At 48.4% G+C, this 26,003-nt stretch overlaps 1 protein-coding gene across 9 annotated transcripts in view; it reads right to left on the bottom strand.

Annotated features, from left to right (window-relative positions):
* Positions 1-26,003, bottom strand: part of LOC119161406 (uncharacterized) — a 201,196-nt gene that overhangs the window by 109,666 nt on the left and 65,527 nt on the right. For 8 of the 9 annotated variants that reach the window (XM_037413853.2, XM_037413856.2, XM_075879330.1 and 5 more), the window contains exons 11-12: positions 15,380-15,875; positions 513-687 (exon numbers count right to left, since the gene is read on the bottom strand). In XM_037413853.2, coding sequence (XP_037269750.2) covers positions 513-687; positions 15,380-15,875 — 671 coding nt within the window. The remainder of the gene's footprint in view (positions 1-512; positions 688-15,379; positions 15,876-26,003) is intronic. The other variant, XM_037413854.2, reaches the window with a different exon arrangement.

The raw sequence follows: 26,003 nt of genomic DNA, 5'->3' as shown, positions 1-26,003 counted from the left end.
AGATTTTTGACTAATAAGCACTGTTTCGATTCACCGATGAATTTTACTGCACAACACATAGAAATCCAGCCATATGAGCCCGTTTAGTTCCGTTAATAAGGCATTTTCGTTTAAGCGAGTTTCGTTTATTGGGAGTCCACTCTACTTGAGTTAACTGTACTCTGGACTCTTGACATCGCGATCATTCCAAACTATCCCACTTGTGGCACATACAATGTCGACAATAACCTTAATTTCTCGATTAGCAGAGCACTGATGTTGATAATATTGAAGTTTTGGACGTGCTCATTAACTCTTATGTAAAAAGTTTTTTTTTGCCTTCAATTTAACAGACAAACAGGTTTAGATATTGAACATTAGATAAAAGAATGAAATTACGAGAAACAGATTATACTCGCTCTGAAAAGCTTGAAACCATAAAGATTGTCCTTCTAGGCAAAAGGTGACCATACTGACACACAAGTCCGAGCAAATGCCTGAATTTCAACAAATCAAAGCCAAACAACACTCACTTTCTAAATGAATCACCACGTGAGCGGCTCTCAAAAGCAGTTTCCTCTTTGTCAGGTCTTTTTGAAGGGAAATCCAACCGCTGATCATAGCTGGCAGCGGCCCTACCAAAGTCAGGAACCTGGCTACCATAGTACACAGGTGCCACAGATGGTCGCCAGTTGTCATATGGTCCACCTAAGAGATAAAATTAACTGAAGTTATTGCAAATCATACAGCCACAGGGTGATGAATATACAGTCCAACTCTTTAATTCAAACTCAGAAGCGATAGAAATCTGAATTAACCGGGGCTACGGGGTTTGAACTAATGGGGGTTGCTTTGATTAGTAGTGCAGAGCACAATACAATGGAGCTCCTCCCTACACAGCACACATTACGTTCTCAGGTGCTACGCTTTCCTGGCTGCTTAATACGAGGCAAAAATATTCTTCTGGCCTATTCGCACTCTGGTTATTTTCTCCTGTGTTGCCCCTCTCAGCCATGCCAAAAAGAGACAGAAGGGTGCTTATTCGATAGTGGATACTACTCTCACCGTGTCCTACTAAAGAAGGAGAGACCGTATTCTGCAAAACCTGCAGGAAAAAAATTGCATGGCTATGCCAAACGATTGGGGCCTTTGTACCACTATAAACTAAAACATTTCTGATTGCTTTCCTGTCGTAAGCACAGATCTTATATGTATTTCTTGAAAATTTTGAATCTTGTCAAAAGCTTATTATGCCTATATTTACAATTTTGGTGGCCTAAAACGGTGTTTTGCCCACCTATTTTTGGCACCTACACCCCGGTTTTATAGTGCTTATAAATCCGGCCTCTTATCACAGTGGCTGATCAGCTCAATCATGTACACTTACACACTTCCTCCACAGGCAGAGATCATTTGATCTTTTGTAATGTAACAGTGAACTGTGGAAACTGAGGCTAGCCCGTCGCCATTGCGCGGGCTTTATAACCTGGTTATGTTCTCATGTCCTAACATGACTCTCCCATACTACGCGGTCGGTCGGCACTGGGAGAGTGGGAGTGACATTAAGGGGAGACGCTGGTCTTGAAATGAAAATTTTAATTATTGGAGATATTGTAATAAAATTAGGTGTGTATATGTATTTCTTCTTGCTATTTTCAAAGAATATAATTAGTTTTAATGTACATCAACCAGTAATCAAATTGTGAGAACATAAGTAATATTTGATTATGTAATCTCTTACGAGTCATTAAGGCACTTTCCCTCAATATTTTTAGGTTCTGTTTAGAATGCAGCTGTAGCCAAAGACCTGCCATGTGGAGCTATGCTATTTATGTTGTCATTGAAATACATCATCATATAAAAATTCTCATTTGCACTGATGCTCCATAATTTCGAAATTCGATTAGCTCACATTATCACTCAAAGTTTTATATGTCCCTCTTAGCCACAAGAAAATAGCATAGCTCCAATGTCATGTTTCTTCTGTAAGGCTGGTCAGGTTGGCAAAAAATGTGAAACTGAGAAATTTGCATTCAAAGTTTCAACATGCACTGCAAAATTTCTATAAGGAACTTTAACCCCAAATTTTATACACACATTCCCCATCTATTCCTCTGTAAAACAATACAAAATGTGCCTTATTTCACCCTAGGAATCATTTCTAAAAAAATTTTCCAAAGTGGAAAGCATCATCAGAACAACCCCACCATGACAAGCTGTCGCGGGGTTCAGAAAGAGCTATGGGGTATGAGCCTCAAACGACTAGCTGTTGGGTAGCATGCTGTACTGGGTAATTAAGTTGCTGAGCCAGTAGGATTTACTGTCGATGTTCCGATTTTCCGGACCCTCAAGAGACCATGAAAATGTCCGGGAAATCTGGCATCGATCCGGAAAAACGAATGCAGGCAAAAATGCATCTTTTTTTTTTTTTTACAGGTATATTTTGCTGACGGAGAGGGTTACGGCAGGAGAACAAGATTCTCGTTGCAATCTTTACATCGCTAAGGTGGCTCTGAAAAGAGCCAATTATATATATATTGTTACGGTTGAAATAAAGGATAGGTGGATTTATTTACAGGGTGAGGATGAAGTTCGGCAGTCTCGGTAAAGATGGAGTCCTCAGGCCGCACCAGCCAACGTCGTCTTCCTCTTCTACCTACCCGGCATACTACAGCCCGGCTCGGCTCATACCGTAGCAATCCCCGGTTCAGAGACGAAGCCCGCTGGGCGAGTTTATGTCACTGGAGGGATGAAACTTCTTGAGGCGAGCCACGTGCACCAACTGCGTTCGATTTGACCGACGAGAAGGTGTCGTCAAACGTGCCACAACGTACGTCAAGTCAGTCAAGGAATCTACAATGACATAGGGGCCTGTGTACTGCGGTAAAAACTTCTGACATAAACCAGGTTTTCGTTGGGGGGTCCACAACCACACGAATTCACCTTTGCGGAACGAAATGGCATCATGGCGTTGATCGTATCGTTGCTTGGAGCGATCTTGTGATGCCAGTGTGCGCAAGCGAGCAATTTGGCGGGCTTCTTCAGCCCAGCACAATGTTTCGGCCACGGACTCATCGGTATGGAGCTTAAATATGAGGATTGTATCAAGGGAGCTGCGTGGTGATCGAGCGTAGAGCAAGTAGAAGGGCGTTAAGTCCGTGGTCTCGTGCTTCGCTGTATTATATGCATAAGTAATAAATGGTAAGATCTGATCCCAGTTTTTGTGATTGGACACGACGTACATTGGGAGCATGTTAGTGAGAGTTCGATTGGTATGTTCTACAAGACCATTCGTCTGGGGATGGTATGGTGCCGAATGTCTGAACTGTGAAGTGCAGAGGCGAAGCAATTCTTCCACAGCGTCCGCGATGAATTGGCGACCACGGTCACTGATGATTACTTGAGGTCGACCATGGCGAAGAACAACGGAGCGTAACAAAAAGGCAGGGACGCCATCAGCTGTAGAAGATGGTGTCACAGCGGTTTCGGCGTATCTGGTAAGGTGGTCGACGCACACTATTATCCAGCGGTTGTTGTTCGAAGATCGCGGAAACGGGCCCAATAGGTCGATGCCCACTTGCTCGAAAGGCGTAGTAGGCGGTTCTATGGGGTGAAGAAGGCCATGCGGTGCACTGGTAGGTCGTTTATGACGTTGGCAGTTCTCGCAGCTCGAGACGTAGTGTTTCGTAAAATCTCGCATTTGGGGTCAGTAAAAAGGCTGCTGCACTCGATGCAGGGTGCGAATGAACCCAAGGTGTCCTGACGTTGGATCATCGTGCATAGTACGGAGAACGTCGCATCGAAGACTTTAAGGTACAACCCAGTAAATAATGTGCGCCGGTTGGCGAGTAACTCGTTTTGCACAAAAGTCCATCACATATGCGAAAGTGACCACTGCCATTGAGATTCCGAGCGTCAACGAACAAAGTGTCTAAAGATAAATCATTCAGTCGTTCTCGTTCGAAGATATTGGCGTCAGGAAACGTGTGAGAGACCGTAGCAAAACAGATGTCGAGGGTATCTGCACTGTCCTCCGTCGTGGTCATAGGTAGGCGAGAAAGGCAATCAGCGCCCGAATGACGTCGTCCACTTCTGTACGAAATGCTGAAGTCAAATTCTTGAAGGCGTAAAGCCCATCGAGCAAGGCGGCCGGAAGGGTCTCGGAGTGTAACAAGCCAACATAATGAATGATGGTCTGTCACAATCGTGAATGGACGACCGTAGCGGTAACATCGAAACTTCTGAATGGCGAATACAGCCGCTAAACATTCTTGCTCTGTCACCGTATAATTCATTCCAGCCTTGCTTAGAGATCGACTCGTATAAACAACAACATGCTCTGCATTATGGCGCTGAACAAGCACACCTCCGATGCCAATTCCACTTGCGTCACTGTGCACTTCTGTAGGAGCAGAAGGATCGAAATGACGAAGAATAGGCTCAGATGTTAGAAATTTCAGTTCAGAAAATGCGGCATCACAATCAGGTGTCCAATCGAATGGGCTGTCTTTTCGCAACAAGCTCGTCAGTGGGTGTACTACGTCCGCCAAAGCGGCGAAAGTAGGAACATAGGCCCAAGAAGCTGCGAAGTTCCTTCAGTGTCTGGGGTGGTTTGAATGTGCTGACAGCTTCGATTTTGCGAGGATCCGGCCTGACACCATCTTTGTCAACTAGGTGACCGAGGACTAAAGCTTGTCGTTCACCGAACCAGCACTTCTTAGAATTCAAAATCAAGCCAGCCTTTCAGACACAGTCTAAAGCAAGGCTTAAACGGACGTTGTGCCCTTCGAAGGTACGCCCAAAAATGACGACGTCATCCAGGTAGCATAAGTACACCTCCCATTTAAGACCACGAAGGACAGAGTCCATAAACCTTCCAAAAGTGGTGGGGGCGTTGCAAAGCCCAAACGGCATCACATTGAATTGGTACAGTCCATCAGGCGTCACGAATGCGGTCTTCTCCTTGTCTGAAGGGTGCATAGGTATCTGCCAATATCCTGATTTTAGATCTATTGAAGAAAAGTACGAAGCCGAGTGTAAGCAGTCAATAACATCGTCAATCCTAGGCAGCGGATATACATCTTTTTTGGTCACGGCGTTGAGTCTTCTGTAATCCACGCAGAACCGCCAGGCACTATCTTTCTTCTTAACCAAGATGACCGGTGCTGCCCACGGGCTACACGACTCTTCAACAACACCCCTCTTCAGCATTTCCTGAACCTGGTCGGCAATAACTTTTCAATCTGATGACGACACTCGGTAAGGCTTTTGTCGGATCGGATGGGCAGTGCTGGTGTCAATCCTATGGTGAGCGCGAGAACATGGTAAAGGTAGTGGCTTCTCCTCTTGGCAAAAGTCAAACACAGTAGCATGTTGCCCTAACAGATGGCGCAACGTCTGCTGGTCGTGTGACCGCAAAGTGGCGCTAATCATGCCTAGGATCTGCAACTCGTAAGAGCAACTGCGCTTGCCAGAGACTGTACCACTCTCGCTTTCATCGTTGTTAACGACCGCTACAGAACCTTCAGTGGAATCATCGAAGACGCCAAGCTTCATTCCTCGAGGGAGCACAACCGGCATTGGCGAACAGTTCAGTGCCCACAGAAAGGTTGCTCCTTCATCAACAGATACCAAACAACGAGGGACGAGTATGCCTTTTTTAAGAACATTGAACGATGGCAGGTTCAACGATGGCGTCAAAAGATGTGGCAGATTCGGGGCGAACACCGCAACTGACCTCATTGACCATGGCGGCACTGTTAGCTCATCGGAAACAATCAGAGCGTCCTTCGCGGCCTGCGGCGCCTCTTCGATGAGGGCAGGAACAATGTCACCGCTGACGGAAAGTTCACCGCTTCTACAGTTGACGAAAGCGCCACATCCTTGGAGAAAGTCAAGACCGAGAATCACATCGTGGGTACACTGTTGCAGCACAAGAAACTGTTGGGAACACCTTTCCTGCCAATAAGACATTGACGGCACAAACTCCGACAGGATGAAGTACTTCCCCACCAACACCACGAAACCTTGTTGATTCGCCCCAAGAAAACATGACTTTGCGGCCAATGCGACTTTTTAAAGAAAGACTCATAACTGATATCGTAGCACCAGTGTCCACCAAAGCACTTGTACAAAAGCCATGTATTTCCACACGTATTTTGTTCTTGGACATTATAACTGGCGGAGGCATCTGAGGCAAATCCTGTTGTGCGACCTCACCTCCATCGGTCGCGCTGGCTAGTTTCCCGGCGGCGGCGGTGATGACAGGTGTCGTCCCGGCGAAGGGGAACGATGCAGTCGGCCAGATGGAGGCGTCAAACTACGGTCAGAAGCGGGCGAACTGCCACGGTGATTTCCCCGCCGTGAGGCACTGCTGGAATAGGCGGGCCAATGACCGCTGTTGTTACCGGTGCCCGCTGGCAGAAACTCTGATGGGGAACGATATCGGGATGTCGGCTCTCTCCGACGACGACAGAACCGAGCTATATGCCCGGCGATACCGCAACGGCAGCACACAGGGGCTTGGCGGTATGCATTGTACTCCTGGAAGGCATTGCGCTGACGTGGTGGTGGTACGGGTACATCTTCGTTCGGGTCGCAATAGCTGTTGGCTGGCTGATGGGGGTACCTGAAGCGGTCTTCGTACCTCGGCAGCGGGTAGTTATTGCGCTGTGACCTCGGTGGTGAGGGTGGCCTGTAGTTGCAGTCATCGTTGCTTGCTGCGGGGATTGCCACGGAAGGGCGAGAGGGAGGCGGTGCGGGTGTAGCTTCGTACGGCGTCGGGCGAGCGTGTCGAGTGAGCTCTTCTCAGACGATCTGGCGCATTGTCGACGCGAGATCAAGCGGCGTGTATTTGTCAACACTTGCCACGATGGTTACATTCGGTAGGCGACCGAACTTGGGGGTGATACGTCGCATCTTACGGGGTCTCGATTGATTGATTTGTGGGGTTTCACGTCCCAAAACCACCATATGATTATGAGAGACGCCGTAGTGGAGGGCTCCGGAAATTTCGACCACCTGGGGTTCTTTAACGTGCACCCAAATCTGAGTACACGGGCCTACAACATTTCCGCCTCCATCGGAAATGCAGCCGCCACATCTTCAGGGTCTCGAATGTGCGACAGTGGCTTATCACGTCGGTTACCGTGGCAAGGCTGTCTTTGCTGATGAGGAACTGATACACGTCCTCGACAATGCCCTTCAACAGGTGGCCAACTTTGTCTTCCTATGACATAGAAGGGTTGACAATCTTGCAGAGCTTAAAGATTGCCTCGACATAGGTCGTGCACGTCTCTCCTGGGATCTGAGCTCTCCGCAGTAATGTTTGTTCCGCCTGCTTTCTCTTAGCTACGGAGTCTCCGAAGCACGCTCTTATTTCGGAAACGAAGCGATCCTATGACGTGAGGGCATCTTCGTGGTTCTTGTACCACACGAGTGCTGTGCCCGTGAAGAAAAATACGACATTGGTCAGCTGGGTCGCCGCGTCCCACTGGTAGTATTTGCTCACCCGTTTGTAGTGTGTGAGCCAGGCATCCACGTCGTCGCCAGATTTGCCATCGAATGTGCGAGGCACTATCAGATCCTGACCCAACCAGGGACCAGCCGCACGCGAACCTGGTACTAGCGGTGTTGCTGGGACTGGTAGAAGGTCTGCAGCTGCGGGGATCTGGTTTCCTTCGTCGCCGTAAGACATCTCAGCTGCCAGTGGTAACGGGGGCAGTCCAGCAAGGCGGCGGCTTAGTCGTAGATCAGGCGCTTGAAGCGTCGTGTTGCTTGGTTGATTACCCAGCGCATCCACCACAAAACTGTTACGGCTGAAATAAAGGATAGATGGATTTATTTACAGGGTGAGGATGAAGTTCGGCAGTCGCGGTAAAGATGGAGTCCTCAGGCCGCACCAGCCAACGTCGTCTTCCTCTTCTACCTACCCGGCACATACCGTAGCAATATATATATAAAAAGAACGATGTGGCCAATGCTACCTCAGTGGTCAACTCTGTACTTGGGAAAGAGAAAATAATGTGTAAAAGAACGAGAAAGAAGAGTTTATGAGTGTAGTAAACAAAAAGAAGGTCTTTTTCAAGGCTTCGTCGAACAAGGCAATCACCAGCAACATAGCCCACTCTTGCAGCAATAGACTCCTTCGTTACCCTTCTTCCTTGATTATAGATGGCAACAGCTTTAGCAGCCAAATGACAAATTGCATCCAAATGACAGAATGCAGACTCATTCGCGTTCTGAGTTTTGCCTTCACAGCATCAAGCTAGCAAGTTCTCACCGCTGAGCCTCGCAAAAACTGGCTCCGGAGCAGCCCCAACACAAGCCGGTAGGGAATTCTTGTGTGAAGGTGGACTCTCTTCATACGCCACGGCTCTATTATACAGTCAAACCTCAATATATCGAACACGGATATATCGAATCATTGCCTATATCGAACGGTTCCTATATCACGCGGGAAATCGCATGCATTATTGATTTTTTATTTCGACAAAGTTTGACATATAATGGATATATCAAACTCAACTACCCCAAACCACCCGCGCTCCATTGACAGGCGGCAAGCTTTCCCGCAACTCTCGAAAGTAGCGGTAGAGCGGCGGGCGTTTACGAATGCTGCACACATCGATGGCGCCGAGAGCGCCACTTTAACATAGCGGCATACGCGCTCCGCAGCCTTGCGGTAGAGGTTCTTGAATGAGGAAAGTGAAGAGAAAAGCACGGAGCTGTTATTTTCTTTCAATACGAAGGCACCGACACGGCTTCGCGCGGGGGAAGAGAGAGCGGGAGGTAAATATTGAGGAGGAAAGTATAGGAGGGAAAGGACGCAGACGACTGTCGATGGCGCCGAGAGCGCCACTTTAACATAGCGGCATACGCGCTCCGCAGCCTTGTGGTAGAGGTTCTTGAATGAGGAAAGTGAAGAGAAAAGCGCGGAGCTGTTATTTTCTTTCAATACGAAGGCACCGACACGGCTTCGCGCGGGGGAAGAGAGAGCGGGAGGTAAATATTGAGGAGGAAAGTATAGGAGGGAAAGGACGCAGACGACTGTCTCGGACGCGGCTCGCGCTGCTGCCGGGAAAGAGAAAGCAGTCAGGCGAGCCGGCATGGGCGCGCCATGTGCGCGCTTTACACCCGGACTCACGCCGCAGCCTTGCAGCTTGCAGTCGTTGCAGTCTCTATGGTGTCAACGGCACACTGCGCACTTGTTGCAAGCTCCTCCCCCGTAGCATCGGTCGTTGTGCTCGCAGTGTTCGTGCGTTCGGAGTTAGGCCTGTCGCGCACTGTTCGGGGTTGGGCCTGTCGCGCGCAGCGGTGCGCGACAAGCCTCACTCCGAACGGCGGAGCTCACGGATGTGGACATTGTCGCCGAAGCTACTGCTGAGCAGAAAAATGAAGACTCCGCCGAGCTGGATCCCGCAAGCGCTGACGGTGCACCGCTCCCGACATCAGCTGAGGTCGTAGCTGCCTTGGCCCTTGTGCGCTGCCACTGCGGCGCGATTGAAGGCACCGGCTTATCACTTATGGATCGCCTGGACTATATTGAGGACGCAGTCGTCAAACACGCCATGGCCAACAAAAAGCAGGCTACTCTTTTTCAATATTTTAAACATACACAATAAATACTATGTTTCAATCTTCAAGTGAGTATTTACTGCACCACGCTTGAACGGTTCGTTGGTCGTTTTCAGCAAGCTGTTGACAAATTTTTTTCGTGATTTTTTTATATCGAATTCTGGATATATCGAACTATTTCGCATTCGCCGCGCCGTTCGATATATCAAGGTTCGACTGTATTTACGCCAAGAGCTTGGACCCTTGGGGCACTGAGTGGTTCAGCACATTATCTGTCGATGTCATGTGCTGCAGTATAGCTTCGACAGACCTCTTCATACTTGGTACTTAATTGACGTTCCTCAAGGCATACCAGTGGTGGAAGCGACATTTTGCTTTTTGGAGCAGACTTTGGAGCAGGAAAAATGGTGCTTGGGAGCAGGCTTAAGAGTCTTTGGAGCAGAAAAAAATGCTATAGTTTAAGGTTGTTATTGGCGTTTTCAGAGCACATGCATGTTCCTAACGACTCCTGCAATCCCCCTGAAATTAAGCTTGAGCACGTGATATAATTGAGCTAACAGTTAAGCATAGCACAATCAACATTTTAAAAGGCCCCTTATCTGTTACTGCATACCTGTATTAAATGCCCTTGAGCTGTGTGAACTAAAGAAATCGCAAAAAGGTAAAGAAAAAGAGAGACTGAATATAACAATTCAATCGCTTGAGCTCAGACCCTGTGCTTGTTTTTTACAATTTTATTAAAAGCATTATTTAATTCTGATATAAATAAAAATAAAACTATTAATAAAAATACGAATTTGCCACCATGGCCTGGTATGTGTCGCCCCTTGCAATTTTTCAGGATTTACGCCACTGAGTTGCATACTACGATGATAGTGTGTATACAGCTTGGTTTTGGTTTAACTTAAGCTCACGGGATGGTCCCATGGTTTAACTTCATTCTTTTTAGTTTGCAAACACCGTTTGGGAGCAGGTTTGGAGCAGTTACTAGCAAATATTGCACTTTGGAGCAGCATGAAGCAGCATTTCTCTTTTGGAGCAGTTTGGAGCAATTGGAGCAGCACTTCCATCACTGGCATACCCATAAAAATTAGCATTCTTCTTGATTTTTTTTTCGTGTCAGCTTTCCTCTTCCCTCAAGAGACTGACCTTGAGCCTTCTTTTTGTCGGCAAGGTACCGTAAAGCTGCACCCATTCGCTTGTGGACGTGGTTGATGCAGTCCTTGTCTATTTGAATAAAACCGTACACCTCCGCTTCACGCAAGGCATGGGGAAGTGCAGCTGTCTCCATCCAAGAGCACAGTAGTGTAGAGGAAACCATGCTTGGCTAAAGACCTTTGAAACATGGCCGGCGCAGCCTCAACTTCCAAGCGACCAGAGTTGCACTCAATGTTTCGTTGGCCCTCGTGGGTTGTCAGCCAGTCTGTGTACCCTTCATCTTGTGGCTGCAGTCGAAGGACACAGCAGAAACAAAAGTTCGAATAAACAAAAAGGTCAATGACAAGGCCTGTGTAGAGTTTAATGATGCAGCCCAAACCAATGTGTGAGCTCCGACCTTGCATCATCCAAGACCCATGAAACAACATCGCTGTTCCATATGGGGTTAAAAAAAAAAATGGCAGCATATCCACGGGGCGAATGATGGAGAGTGGGGCGAAGCATCCGTTCGTCCATTCATTCTTGCTTCCGTCCGTCCATGCATCCATCTGTGTGACCATCCGTGCGTCCGCAAGTCCATTTGTGCGCCCGTCCACGCATCCACCCCTGCGTGCGTCCATGCATCCATCCATCCGTGCAGCCATCCGTGCATCCGTCCATGTATCTGTCTGTGTGTCCGTTTGTCCATCTAGTCAACACTCCAAGTACCACCATCTCGCATCTTTTCATCATGTATGCGTCCGTCTGTGTGACTGTCCATGCATCCATCTGTCCGTACATGCGTGCATCTGTTCGTGCGTCCACACGTCCGTCCCTGCATCCATCCGTCCGTGTAGCCATTCATGCGTCCGTCCATGCATCTGTCTGTGTGTCCGGAGTCCATCTAGTCAACATTCCAAGTACCACCATCTCGCATCTTTTCATCATATATTCCGCATTTAGAAGTACCACCATCCAGCGGATAATCCAAGGACTAAACGAGAAGTGGCACACGCACACTTTCTAACGGCTTGCGCTTCTGGTCTACTTCCCACCTTTAACTACCTCGAGTTCATACTATATACTAGTTCACTGTATTCATGGCACTGCAGCCCAACGCTCGATAAACCTTTATAAAACCAAGGAGGTTACGCCCAGCGAGTATAACCTAGCAACCCTTTCTTGTCGGATAGTGCTCAATGTTCAAGCCAATGGCTGCTAATTGGGAATGAGAGACAGGAGAATTCGGCCTTTAGGTAACGCGCACGCTGCGAATTTTTTTTATTGTTCAACAACGCACAGGAGAAATCTCCCACCGGCACCACCTTGCAGGTCAAAGCGCAAGACTGGTTATGCACTACGACTACAACGAGGGTCGAACGGGTGCCGCTTCAAGGAGCTTTGCCTCTAAAAATCTGAATACAGATCTTTTATCACTGCCACAGTAGCAGCTTCACTTTCAGTCACCGTGCTTTCGCACGCTTCCACACGCTTCCACGAAACTTCTTAGGTGTCCCTGAAACATCTTATGGTGTAGGCTTCAGTGTGAAAGGTTCATAGCCGCACAAAAGTCTGAAAGGGGAATAACACCTTTGCCTATCATCTGTATTCTTTTCATGGCCCTCGTGTTGATTTTGAAGAAAGTGATGGTGGCAGTTCCGCTCACTCACGGAGGAGAAGACTTCCGCTGGAGAAGACTTTCGACAACCGTTCGGGAGACAAACTTAGTCTTGGGGCAAAGTAGCCAAATTTTGCTGTTCAGGGATTCCTATGCGTTCTGGGTTTTGCCTTTGATGCATCGAGCAAGGAGCTTCTCATCCGTTAGCCACTTATAAATGGGCAAAACAGCCAATCCCTGTGCTTTTGTCAGGAGAGGTGTGTGGCGTGGTGCAGGTTTACCAAGTGCTTCAGCGCGTTGATGTTTGCACCACGACTCTGTTCCTGCAGGGCAAAACTTGTGGCTGCCAGCATTGTCAGTAGAGCATGAGTGGAAGTACGAAGCCCATACTGCAGTGTACATATCCCGTACACTACCCCTGTTGCTTGTTATGGCAACCCGATAGTATGTTTGGAGCTTCTGAATGGCTGGCTCTTTCATTTTCTGCCCTCGTGGTAATGGCACATGCAGCTTCCGTAGTGCGGTGCCAAGTGTCTTGGCCACATATGCGTAGATGCGCAGAAAAGCAGACGGACCAAATGCCGATGGCCGCCACCAACACAGCTGACAATGACTCTGTAGCCAATGGCGATGCGGCTTATGGTGCCGCGCGTTTCAAACCGCTCAAACCACCTGATAAAAAGGCCTCGTTTTTTATTTTTTTTGCCCACGTCCGAAACTGGCGGTCGTCGGAGCTGTAAGAAGAAGGCCGGACGCAACTTTCCCAACCAATCGCGATGGTGGGCGGCACAGCGACGGGGAGCAGCGCGCAGTCAAAGATGGCCAATATCGGCGCAAATTCACGAAAGTTTGAGCCACCGCGATGCCTTCATACACATTTTTTTGCATTTTGTGGTTCAAATTTAGTTTTAAAATTTTCACAGATGAAAGAAGAAGGTTTGAAGATTACAATGCTATAAAAATCAGAAATACGAGAAATTTCGCTAAAGACGCGATTTTTCGACTCGCATCTCCCCTTAACCCCTGCCACCCAGCAGCCGATGTCGATGGAGGCGCCGCACTCGATCTCCCGAGACGTCTCGCGTACGCGTGGCGGGAGACATGAAAAACTCTCTGGACAGCAAAGGGGTGAGCACAACCTTTTCTTTTTCGTCCGTCATCTCCTTCACTCCTTGGAGCTTATTCGCACTCGCCAACGGTGCCTTGCACCTGCAGCGAACGCCGTTCTCATGTCCGACATGTCTCCTCTCCTCTGCCGTCTGCTGCGCTGGGAGAACGGAGTGACGTTTAACCCCCTCACCCGGTAGCGGATGAGGACTGTGGAGCCACGCGCGGAGTCTCCCGAGAGGTTTTCACGTGCTGCGTCAGAAGTGGGCAGATACTCTCCGGGACAGCATACTGTCAGCCACGCAATCTTTTCCATCCGTCGACCCCCGTCGCTGGGCGCTCGTCGGACTTCGCTGACAGCGCCTCGCGCCCGAGGCGAATGCGCACTTTTTGTTGCCCCTCTGCGAACGCTCGGCCGAAGGGTGGTACGGTGTCCCAGTGCGTGGCCAGGCTGCGCCGACCCATCTCCCTCCGAAGCCAACGCGAGCGCCTTTGCCCTCGCTTGAGCAACCGGGTCTTGGTCCCCGTGTCTCCGTGGATGACCTTTACCACGGAGACGTGCACGTGGCACCCTGTGTAGTACTTTTATGCCTGTGCCGTGGATAAGCCTATTTGCTTTCCCGCCGCGCCTTTGCAACGAGCTGTACTGCGCTTGGTGTTGCCACAATAAAGTGTTGCGACTTTGAGCAGTATCGTGTTCTCGCCACGGCGACGGTTAACGCGTGCCCTGCGGCTCGCTAAGACCGGACCCACGCTGGTGGCCGTACTCCTTCGGGATACGTGTCACTGCAAGACGTACGTGCTCACGGCACCCTTTGTGTTGTACAGTAGACTCTCAGTAAATGGAAATCTGTTAAACAGAACTACTGCTTAAACGGAACTACTGCCTCTGCAATGCTTGGTTTCGGGCTTGTATTCTGCGCCCATGTTCACCTCTCAGTAAACGGAACTCCTATTAAATACAACACATTTTCCCGGTCCTTTCAGGTTTCATTTACAGAGAGCCTACTGTACTTTCGCCCGTGGCATGAATAAGCCTCGCTTGCTTTCTAGCTGCCTTTTGCAGCGGGCACTGTACTGAGTTTTTGCTGTTGCCACAGGCAATAAAGTGTTGCGACTTGTTTGGGAACAGTACTGTGTACTCGCCGCGCTGCGCTCAGCGCCTTGGCTGTCCAAACGCACATGTACGGCGGCGTTAATCACGCGAGGCAATGGTGAATGTGGCCCTGCTGCTTGCCAAGACCGAACCCATGCTAGAGGCCATACACCTGCGGGATACATGTACACTACAGCTGACTATTGTACCTTACCTAACGCACAATACAAAAGAAAGCAGCCCATCCATCAACTATCTTAAGAACGAAATACCAAATGAAGGCAAACACAGAAAAATATACAAACGAAAAACAAAGATGTGCTAAACAGGTGAGCCAAGACGGTTGAGCTAAGACAGTTCATGAGCTAAATGAGCTATGACAGTTGAGTAATTGGAAGGATCACTTCTCCCTCTTCACACAAAGAACAGCACTTTTCATGCACCAACACTGGCATTCCCAGTTTTACATTCATATGAAACGGTAGTTTTGAAGCATTTCCTCATGCGTTTGAACTTTTGCAGCACATATCAAGTTTGTTAAGACTCAACTGCTTGCGTAACAACTGCAGTCATAAAACTCTGGCAGTAAAAAAAAAAATGGGAATGGATAACAGCGATTACACTGTAAAACTTTCCAATTTGAAGACTCGGCCCCGATCATACATTTCCATCATTAAGAATGTCACTTAGATTCACTAACGATACCCACCACAAAACTTCAGAATGAAATATCCAAGAAGTTCCAAATGGGCCCCCATAAAGCAACAAAACTATTCTAAATCCATGCCTCTGAATACCACATTTGAACCAACCACAAATGGGCTGCCATACTTTGAACTACTGCGAGCAATGTTGTGCAACCTCACCTGGTGACACATGTGGCGGTGCCATGGGGGGAGCCAGTGCCTGTGCCGGTCGGTCTGCCTGTGGCGGAGCAGGACGTCCAGCTCCAGGAGGCCAACACTCCAGTGGCCGAGCTTCCCGAGACTCATAGGGACGATCGTCAGCACTGGGGTAGGAAGTGCCTCCCTCTGGCTCAGGAGGACGTTGGCCACCAAGAGCTTTCAAAGGACCCATGCCCAGCTGACCAAGGTAGGGCCCTCCTGCTCCCATGGCCACCCAACGAGGGTCATAGCTCACCCCACCCATGCTTCCAAGGCTTGAGGGAGTCTGCGGCGGAGCCAGACCACCACTTGTTTGCTGTGGCTGAGGCTGCTGTGGCTGCTGTTGCTGTTGTTGCTGCTGCTGAGACTGCGGCTGCTGCTGCTGCTGTTGCTGCTGACGTAACTGCTGCTGACGTTGCATCTCAGCCTTCTTGAGAAATCGTGGAGGCATATTCTTGAATGGACGTTGATAATTCTGCTGAAAGAAAAAAAGTCAATCCGTTCAAGGACTGCTCTCTAACAAATTCAATTTTCGCTGCACAAACCTACATTTCAGACTAAGTGAATACAGTCTATGCTCACTATAACGGATCGGGGTACAACAGACTTTCGGATACAAAGGACCATTATTCAGCCTAAGTTTGGTCTGTGTATAAAATTAATGGAGCGAAGTTCGCTTTTGACAGACTGCGATAAAATGGACTATCGGTTACAGTGGACGAAATTAGCGGCATTTTTTTTTTTTTTTTTTTTTTGAAATTGTGAGCATATTGTGGACTTGTGCCACGTTGACACAGGCTGATAACAGATTTTACCATGCCACCTTCTAAAGCCACAGTAATTTTAAATTGCAGCTGGCCACATTAGTGGCTTTCGGCCAAGCCAAGCCAGTCTGAGAACACATTGGCGACGTTATGCATGGACGTACCTAGTTGACGCCATTTTGTCATGTTCCTGTGCTTGACTGTTCCGTCTATTCGCTCATTTCGACGTAATAGCCTCCAGAAAGCGGAAGCAAATTTTGCTGAATGACAAGCTCAAGATAGTGAACGCGGTTGCGCGTGGGGAGAAACAGGCAGACATCACAAAAACAATGGGGCTGTCCAAGCAGACCGTGAGCTCAATTGTGAATAATAAGAGTATTGCTGGCAAGCAAGTGTTGGGGGAAATTAATCCCGAGCGCTTCAGGCTCCACGAGGCGACGTAGCCCGATGTTGAATCTGCACTACTCGAGTGGCTGCGTGATGCCCGATGTCGCGATATTCCGGTGAACGGATTCTTACTGAGGAAGCGGGCCGAACAGCTAGCTGTGGTCCTCAGACACGACGGCGTCCCTTTCAGCGACGGATGGTTGGAGCAATTCAAGGCAAGGCACGGCGTCACATTCATGTAAGTTTGCGGTAACCGCACCAGCGCGAGTGTCGACGCCGTCACCGAATGGCAAACCGAGCTACCAGCGCTGAAACAGTGAGAAGGACGTATTCAATGCAGATGAAAGTGGTTTTATAAGGCCAAGCCGAATAGGACCTACACGGTTTCCGGCAGTCACTGTGACGATAGTAAGCGCTCCAAGGAGCATTTGTCCGTGTTATTTTGTTGTAACATGATCGGCACCGAGAATAGAAAACTGTTGGGGATTGGGAAAGCCAAGCAGCCTTGCGCCTTGCGGCAGGTAAAGAACATGCCAGTTGAGGGGACTGCTAATACAAAGGCATGGATGACTTGTGGAACGCCTGGCTATTGCAGTTCGACCGGGAGATGATAAAGCAGAAGAGGAAGGTGGTACTTTTTCTGGACAACTGCTCCAGCCACATGAGGCCGCCCCAGATGGAAGCAATTGAGCTGGCCTACTTTCTGCCAAATGCGACCTCGTTACTGCAGCCGATTGACATAGGAGTCTTGCATTCCGTGAAGGCTGCCTACCGTACTAGCCTTGTCGAACGCCTGCTCTGACATTATGGTAATATTGTGTAAGGATGTCCTAGCCTGTTGTTCACGATTTATGTTATAATAATTCGGCTGACGATATTGTCGTTCTAAAGTTGTTAAATGAATGTGTGTTCTTGTTTGGTTGTACCGACCGCGTCTGCTGTGTCCGTTCACTCCAAGAGCCTGGTGCTCGCCGATTCTAGAGGCCACACTAGCTGCCCAACGTGGAGCTCTTGGAGCATCAGACGACAGCTATCGTCGTTTGGTGCAAGTTTTTATTAGAACCGAAGTAGAGTAGGCCTAGGGGGACTTCTTTGCTAGCGTCAGCAATGTGCTTTGTTGAGAGTGAGGGGATCGGTTTGTGACTTCTTTGAACGTGTTGGCACGTCGAGTTTTTTTTTTTTTTTTTTTGCTCGCAAGTGGTTTTTTTGTTGTCGTTGGTTTTAAGAATGTTGTTCAGTTGGGGACAAGAGCCATGCGGTCTGCATCCTGGGGTGAGCAAGGCTTAGAGCATGTGGATTGTACGCCAGGCCCGAAGCAAGTGAGTACAGAAACATTGTGGGCGGTCCGATTTTCTGTATATAGCTTCTATCTCTTTGGTTTCAAGGAGCCGGGCTTTGTTGCTGTCTGGTAGTGCGGCTCGACGCCGATCGCTCGGTAAGCTGCTGTGTGCAGCGAGCGATAGGGCTACCTTACAGAGTGGATGTCTCCTTGCGACTGCCTCTTCTGCGTCTAGGCTGGGTGCTGGGTGGATGCCGGTTGTTGTCGAGCCTGTGGCACATGGCACAACTAGGTGGGTCGTGGCGTTGAGGTGTTGCGCTCCGCTTCCCTCACTTTTTTTTTTATCTTGTGTGCGCTCCGCTTCCCTCACTTTTTTTTTTTATCTTGTGATGCACGAGTTAGCAAAAAAGTGATTTTTATTTATTTTGATGGGCGTCTCGGCCGCCGCCGATGTCTTAGCTAGCCGTACTGACCATCGTACCACGTGGCCGAAAAGCCTGAAGCTCCCTTCCCTAGGACCTGCTCGATTGTTTTCTTTCGAGTTTTTTTGTTTTCTGTTGATGTATTCAGCGGGAGGGATGTCATCCACGGCCGGCTGTCTTCTGCGCATCGTCAGCGTCACTGGCCAGGAATGCGGTCGTGAGGTCGGGAGATGGACATGCCTGGTACCTGCGCAGCTGCCTGCAGTCCGGCGCCCTTGTGAGTGCTGGTCGCAACGGGAAGACGTGTCGGCGCGAGTGACGGATCATCGCGCCGACGGCAACACTGCTGTTGCGGGACCGGTACTGAGGTGAAGTCGTCGAGCCGGACAGTGAAGCAGTGTCGACCGGCGGCGGTGTCGTGGTGCACAGACATTATGATGGGGAATGTTTTTGTCATTTTTTTTGTTAGAGCTTGTATAGCTGATTTGGTGTTTTTTCGGAATATGGTTTGAATTAAGGCATACCTGCCAAGTTTGAAGAAACGGAATCTGGGAGATCTACTCAACGGGGGGGGGGGGGGGGGGGGGGGGCGATAACATTGCTTACGTATAGTCTGTTTCACGTGCGAAAAAAAGCGTGCTAGCGATAGGGACGAATGCGGCTGAAGCAGAGATGAAACGACCCGGTCGTCACCGTCGTGCGAAGGGCACATGCAATAACACTGCTCCGCGTGCGAGGCCTGTCATCGCTTGCTTACGAGTTATACTTCGGCGGGCAAGGAACCATAATGGGCGCCGTTGAGACTGGGATGATCGCGAGCGCTGGCGAACGCGCTTGTGGGATAGATTTGAGTGTACACAAACGCATCACGTCGAAACATTAACAGCTGATATAACCTACAACACATCAAGGATCAATTTTTTAATTGCGTGCGCACCTGTACGAGAAACGTCCCACCTCACGTCACGAAATCAAACAACAGCCTCCTGCATCACGAGTGCTGGCGCCAAATTTTTCGCAAGCACTCTCTCCTACAGTAAACAGAGCGCACCTTTTTGTGTGTGTGTGTACTTGCGCGGAAGTACAACACTGCCACAATAGCTGATGTGCGCCGGCAATTCATTTTCAATGGGGGGAGTCACGCCTCTACTTACAATATTCCATTGGAGCTCTTTTCCAACAGAGGGAAGGATCGCCTCCTTTCTGGGTAGCTGATCGTGGGTACAAAAGCTGCAGTCAAAGGCTTGGCAGTACATTTTCGGGGGTCACACAAGAACAGCCTCGAGAGGATTATGGCGGCGCCCTAGGAGTCTTCGTTGAAAATGATTACGACCGCGGTTTACGAGCTCACATGCGGGCTATGTTTACAAGAAAACACTAGGCCCTTTCCGAAACAGTTGCGCGCTGGGGTGGGTGCACTGTAAGCTACTAAATTATTGGAACAGAGAAATCAAGATGTAAAATTTTAGTCGGTGCTCCTTTAATTCGCATTGAAATGGACAGCAAGAAAACAACTTCGCTCAAAATAAATAAAAGCCGGCTGCTAGTGTTACCTCGCAATCAAATTTGTTGCTAACGCATTAATTGCTTCACCCTTAAAGTGACACTGTTTGTTTTTCAAGGAGACAATTTTATTGTGAGATTTCCAAATGACCACAGTAACATGAAAATCAAGGCCTCACTTCTGCAAGGCTTTTGTTGCAGCTGATTTCGCCTTTTTCAGAAAATAATCAGTATATGTCTGCCCATAACAAAATCAGTTTCTCTGACATTTTGCGAGAAGTACGTTTGTGAGTGTATTATCAGACATGGACGAGCAGAATCGTGTCCTAGTCTTTTTTTACGATACTAAACTGCCGCTCGCACTCTGCGTTGCTATGTGGTATCGAGAGTAGGGCGAGCATCATTTCTGCGATCTGACTGAACTTCAGCAACTCGTCTGGGCCTTTCAGTTGCAATATAGCTGCCCACTGGGCGTCTGCCCTTTCTTCATTCAATATGTCTGTAGGGATGGTGGAAGCCTGAAGCTTTCTGAACTCCATTTCTAGAGCGTCGAGAGTTTCGGTACGACTCTCTTGCACCCGTTGGGGCAACATGGCTGGAAACTTCTCCACAAAAAGAGAACATTTCTGAAAGACTTGGAATCTATCATCTTTAGCCTAGCAACTTCAGCATTTATCAGAGCTGCATCTTCTAGAGGAAACTCTGAGATGAATGTAGTCGCAAGCTGTAATGAAGTAATTTCGCACAGAAGCGTAAAATTAGTGCTGCTCCTATGGCTTGAGGATTGAAATCAAAGAATTCGTTGCTTGGCCAATGACCAAATCTGCATCAACTTTTTCGATTTGCTTTACTTTTGTAATTAACACCCAGCAAGTTTCTTTGCTGCCTAATTACAGAGGCTTTCACGAACCTTGTCATATCTTCGAGCATACTAAGCAAGTGCGAGCGCAACACATGTATTTAGGGTGCCTGTGCCTGCAAACATCGGTTCACCTTCTCGAAAATGGTGACGGTGTTGAGCAAAAATAAACAGTATGCTCTGTTTAGCTCCGAGCTCTCAAGAAAAAAAAAATTCGCTCTTCTCGAGTTATCTATCGCCCGTCCGCGCATTCCTTTTCAATCTTGTTGGGCTTCTTTGCCGCCGACTACACATGGCCAGAAGTAGTTTTCTTCTTTGAGCTGACGCTAGCATCTTTTTCTTTGACTTGTGCTTGAGTACAATCTACCTGACATTAGGACTTCTAGTGTAACGTGAGATAGGGTGAACCCCACGCCCTGCGCGGCCGGAGGGAATCCCGCATGCTGGAACCCAATAAAGTTTATTCTCTCTCTCTCTCGGATTGCCTAAGCCCCCCCCCCCCCCCCCCAAAAAAAAAAACTTAACAGCGGCGCCCAATAGTCGAGCAGCCTTGCGAGACATTTCCCAAGTGAAAGCCACCTGGCCGGGACGTGCTTCAACATTTTTTTTTGCACTTCTTGTCATGCATGTTTTGAAACTCTCGAAGAAAATTTTCTTTTGTCGCTTTTTTCCAGATAGTAGAATATATCCACAAGAATTTCATGTGCCTTTGAACGTAGGCACGATGCTGCCTTCTCACCAGCAAGATTGACAAGATGGCACGGACATCCGATCTTGATTATATTCTCGTGAAGTTCTGTTAACACTGCAGCCACTCCATTCTTTTTGCCCAGCAGAACATTGGCATTATCCGAGCAAAATGCTACACAGTTAGAAACTGGGATATCAAAAGACGCCAGCGCATCACTGATCAGTTTTCCAATATTACGCCCATTTGCATGTCCTTGTAGTTTACTTAAGAAAAGCAGCCTGCTCTCAACAAGTCGTGTATCTTGCGCATAGTACGTCACTACAATTGCATAAAGTTGGGACTCGCCGTCATTACTGCCATCCATTGCAATAGCAAAAACAGTTTACTTAAGGGGAAACGCGGGTCGAAAACTCGCGGTTTTCCAGAAAATTTTCTTTTTTTTTCCTGTTGTATTGGCATCCTTGGACTATAATCTTTTACTTCTGAAAATATCAAGCTGAAATTCGCACGAGAAATGATTTAAAAATGCTATCAAGTAGGGAGCGGCGACGTGAGAAATGCGCGAAAGTCGCCAAAAATGGCATAGTTCGCGTTGTCCTGTGGCGAAAACGACGCATTGGCCGCCATTTGCAATCGTGCATGCATGCTGCGAAGGCCTTCACCTTCACAATCCACTAGTAGCCAGTCTCGTATCTCCATGAAGAAAAAACCAAAAACAAGAAAATCGACGCTTACGTTACGTGTTTTGAACATCGCGGCAAGCAGCGCGAGGCCGCCATTGGTCGGCGGTGCGCTATGCCTCCTCCACCTCCTATCCTTCCTCGGACGTCGATATCGAGTTGTTCGGTGTTTCTCTGCAGATTTGCGTTATGGCAAGCCCCGAGAAGCGCAGTCTACATAATCAAAAGTTCAGAACTCGCCCCAAATATCGAGGGAAACGACGTCGGACGCTTCCCAAACGCCGATGTCACCGCCAACCTACGCCCCGACTTCGGATAGGCCTGACACCGAACCCCGCGGCGACAGTTGTGAAATCTGTGCCGCTGTCGTGGAATTCGTCAGTGCATCCCAAATGAGGAGCGGATTCTTCGAGAGTGAACGTAGACCAGTAGGTGCTGCTACTGCGAACACGCTGCTTTGCGAAATCGATGCGCTGACTGCCCTTGTGACGGGTGTGCAATGCCCAACCTGCCACAAACGGGAACTCGGCGTCCGAGGTAGCTGGAAAGCACAAAGGGCTTTCGGCATTCCTCGAACTGTGCTGTGAAAATACAGATTGCCCTGAATCTACACTTTCATTCACGCACGCGTCGAGACTTACTACTTCAGCAAGGGACCAAGGAACGAGCGCTCGTTTCGACAGCAGGAGCTCGCGTGATAGCTTTGCTCTAAACGTTGAAGGCAATTCTGGCAGCACGCGCTATAGGCGCAGGCCATGACCAACTTTCACAATTATGTGCGATTATCGGTCTTCCAAGCATTCAGTGCAAGATGCTTTTCATTGTGGCCCAATTTGATGCAAAAAAAATGGTTTCCTAATAAATGCCAACTTTCCAAACTTTCGAACTTGTTTTTCTCATTTTCATTTTTTTTTACAATTTCACATTTTCCGGGCAGCCTTTTAGACACTTATACTTATTGTATAATAACGAAACTTGGCACGCATATTTTTCAACACATGCAGAATGCAAATATCAACTTGAAATTGCAATGCCTACCAGAATTAGATGTGAAAATATTAGGTGATTGTTTCAAGGGAGATTGAAAATAATTAGTCATTCAATGCGATTTTTTTCCCTTGGTTCGAATATTTCTGTGACGTATCTGGATAAATATTTACACTTTACAATCTACAGAGATTCAAGTAAGATCAGAGACAATGCTTTTACTGAAAGTTAAGTACATGAAAGAGTACCCGCAAAACATTTAAATTTTTGCTATTGTGCGTGGCGTAACTTGATAACTATAGCAGCTACACGAAAAATGATAGCACATTTGAAATCTCTATGAAAAACTATATTAATAACAAACTATATATAACAAACTATATAATAACAAAGTGTCTACGACTACAAATAAGTTTTTTCAAGGAGCGTCTCCCACTAATGCACTTACGATGTCTTCCTGAAAATGGTTAGCCATTTCTCCAACAATTGCAGTTGACTTCGTTCGGGCACAGGCATACCTTTCTGCGATGTCCAATGTGGGAAACATCTTGCAAAACAAGGGACCCACGTGGTCGGCGGCAGTCAGCGGAATGTTGTGCTCGAGTAAAAATCCCGTGAACAAGCACTCAGCACGCACAACGTCACTGTCACCATCTTCTTTGCGGAAGAATTGTCCCGGCTGCTGTTGCTTTCCTTGGCTGTGAAGGGCGAAGACGTGCTTTCGCGACCGGATGTGAGCGACGATGTCCGACCTGCCTCCATGTGAAGCGCTTACAACCACAAATAATGCAGCGTGCATGGTGCTTTCCCATTCGAGATTCCACAATGCAACTAAAATCAGTTGAGTACTGTTTCAGAAATACTTGCAGATACTTCTTGCGCTCGCGCTCCTTATTTATAGCCATGACTGACGGTAGGCCTGCTCAACAAGACCACAGTCGAGTAATTGACGAGAACTACCAAGTTCATCGTTGCTAGTTGCAGAACGCACCGTATCTCCAGCTAAACTAGAAGACTTACGGCGGTATTCAGTGACCTCAAACGCTATGGGAAAATCTCGTCCCCTGAAAACCTCCACAGCCTTTCTTTCGAAACTCGTTCTGTCCACCACATTCCAGCGAAGAAGGGCGAGCACCAAAAAAGAATTTTCAAAACATACTGCACCATACTGGCAGTGTGGGCTAGTTGGTATGACATGGCGATAGTTATAGCACGAGAACAGAACGACAAAGAGGCAAGAAGGACACGAGTTATTGTCAAGGCTGTGCAGATGGCACGCGAACAGGTGTCATGCTTTAAGGGGGGAGGCTACCTTCGAAGGGCAACTTTTTTGTTTGTTGAGATATCTTAATGAAATTTTCAGGGTACACTAATAGCAAAGCCATTTGCATAACCACAAAGTTTCATGCAGTTATGTTCACTGGTTCCCAAGTTACAGCCATTTATCAGGGTAGTCCACATGGGTCCCTTAGTCAGGGTCTGGAGAATTTGAAAAATGTGCTAGCACTGTGAAATTCACTATGATGATTCCTGGATAGGTGCTTTAGGGCAAGACAGAGCCCTTTTTTTAAATTTACTTGCCAAAAAATGTTAGCAGAGCACTGAATTTAGTGTTCACAATTTGGCTCTCATCAATGAAGTTTTAGTTAATTATTACAAATTACAGACACAATAAATTGAAAAAGCGGGCTTGTCTTGCCCTGGGCAATTTATTAAGGTGCATAATAAAAAAAACCTGATAGAAATCAGACCAGCAGTTCCAGAGAGATCACCTGACTAAGCAGCCTCACTGGCCAAAAAAGTCATTCTGAGAAAATTGACTTCGAAAGTTTCAAACATTTATTACGGTGGGAAACATTCATAGTTGCCCAAAAGTCGTTGAGGGCTGTCTGTCCCTTCCCTATTTGTTTCATGGCCGTAATGGCTCTTACATTCACGTCGAAGGCCCTTGACTCGTTCTGACGAGCAGAGCTCCACGAACTTGAAACTATTCCACAATGTGGACATACCAGCTCAAGCTTCGTGGCAAGTCCAAGCTGGGTGCCTCCTTGAACTTTCATCCCGGTCGCGAGGCAGCGCGGGCACGGGGTCTTGGACAGCATGTCGCTAAGGGCATCCCCTTGCACGAGAAAATATCTCTCGCCTTCGGTCGTAGCGGTGGCAGCTTCGGGTTCAGGCATCATCGCTTGTAACTTCCTCTCGGTCGCTGGCATAGCGCCAAGCTTTCGTTGCACAGCAGCACGTTCTCTCTCCGCCGTCGCCAACTCCTCGCACGTCCGAAAACGTGTTTGGAAGTGCACAGTCGACGACGCGGTCTCACTGTTCGGGGCCGGAATCAATGCGGTTGGCGAGCGCGACACACCAGGCGCACTTGAGCACGAAACGCCAGCCTCAATCGTCACGACGGATCCTTGTGCCGATGGTGTAGAAGTCTCGTCGCTGGAAGCGTCGACGCAATCGTCTTGAAAAGATGAAGCGGAAGCATCGGTGCAACTGTCGCCGCGCGTGGGCGTGCAGGTGAGCTTCGCCATGCGTACGAGCTTCAGCTGACGCTTTTTTGAACCGAACGCGTGCCGAGTCTTGAACTTCGAAATGCCCATCGTGACCGTCAGCGCAACAATCCGCGTCCCGTGAACACGGCGGTAGATCGTCTCGTGAAGACGGTAGAAGATCGTCTCGTGAAGACGGTGAAAGATAGAGGAGCACGTGTGACGACCGATCGAAATGATGGCAAAGGGGCACACAAAGAACGCCGGCATTGCAAGCGCCGGTGCAGACGACGAGCCCGTGCATGCCGGAGAAGCAGCTACGTCATCGCGCGCAGCAGCCAATAGGAGCCGCGCGCTCACCCACTCCCTCGAGAGGCGCGCGCTTTGTCCAATCGTGGCTTCGCATCCAGGCAGCGGGACATTCGAAAGCTTCCGCGAGCCCCCCAATCGTGAGCGACTCCCGCCTCGGAGCGCCACCGCCACTGCCGCGGGTGGCGAAAAAAAAAAGCGCAAGAATTCACGAGCAAAACAACATCAAGATGGCG

The sequence above is a fragment of the Rhipicephalus microplus genome, chromosome X, assembly GCF_043290135.1.
Source record: "Rhipicephalus microplus isolate Deutch F79 chromosome X, USDA_Rmic, whole genome shotgun sequence".
In the NCBI taxonomy this organism is placed as follows: domain Eukaryota; kingdom Metazoa; phylum Arthropoda; class Arachnida; order Ixodida; family Ixodidae; genus Rhipicephalus; species Rhipicephalus microplus.
This window is presented reverse-complemented; position numbering and strand designations above follow the sequence as displayed.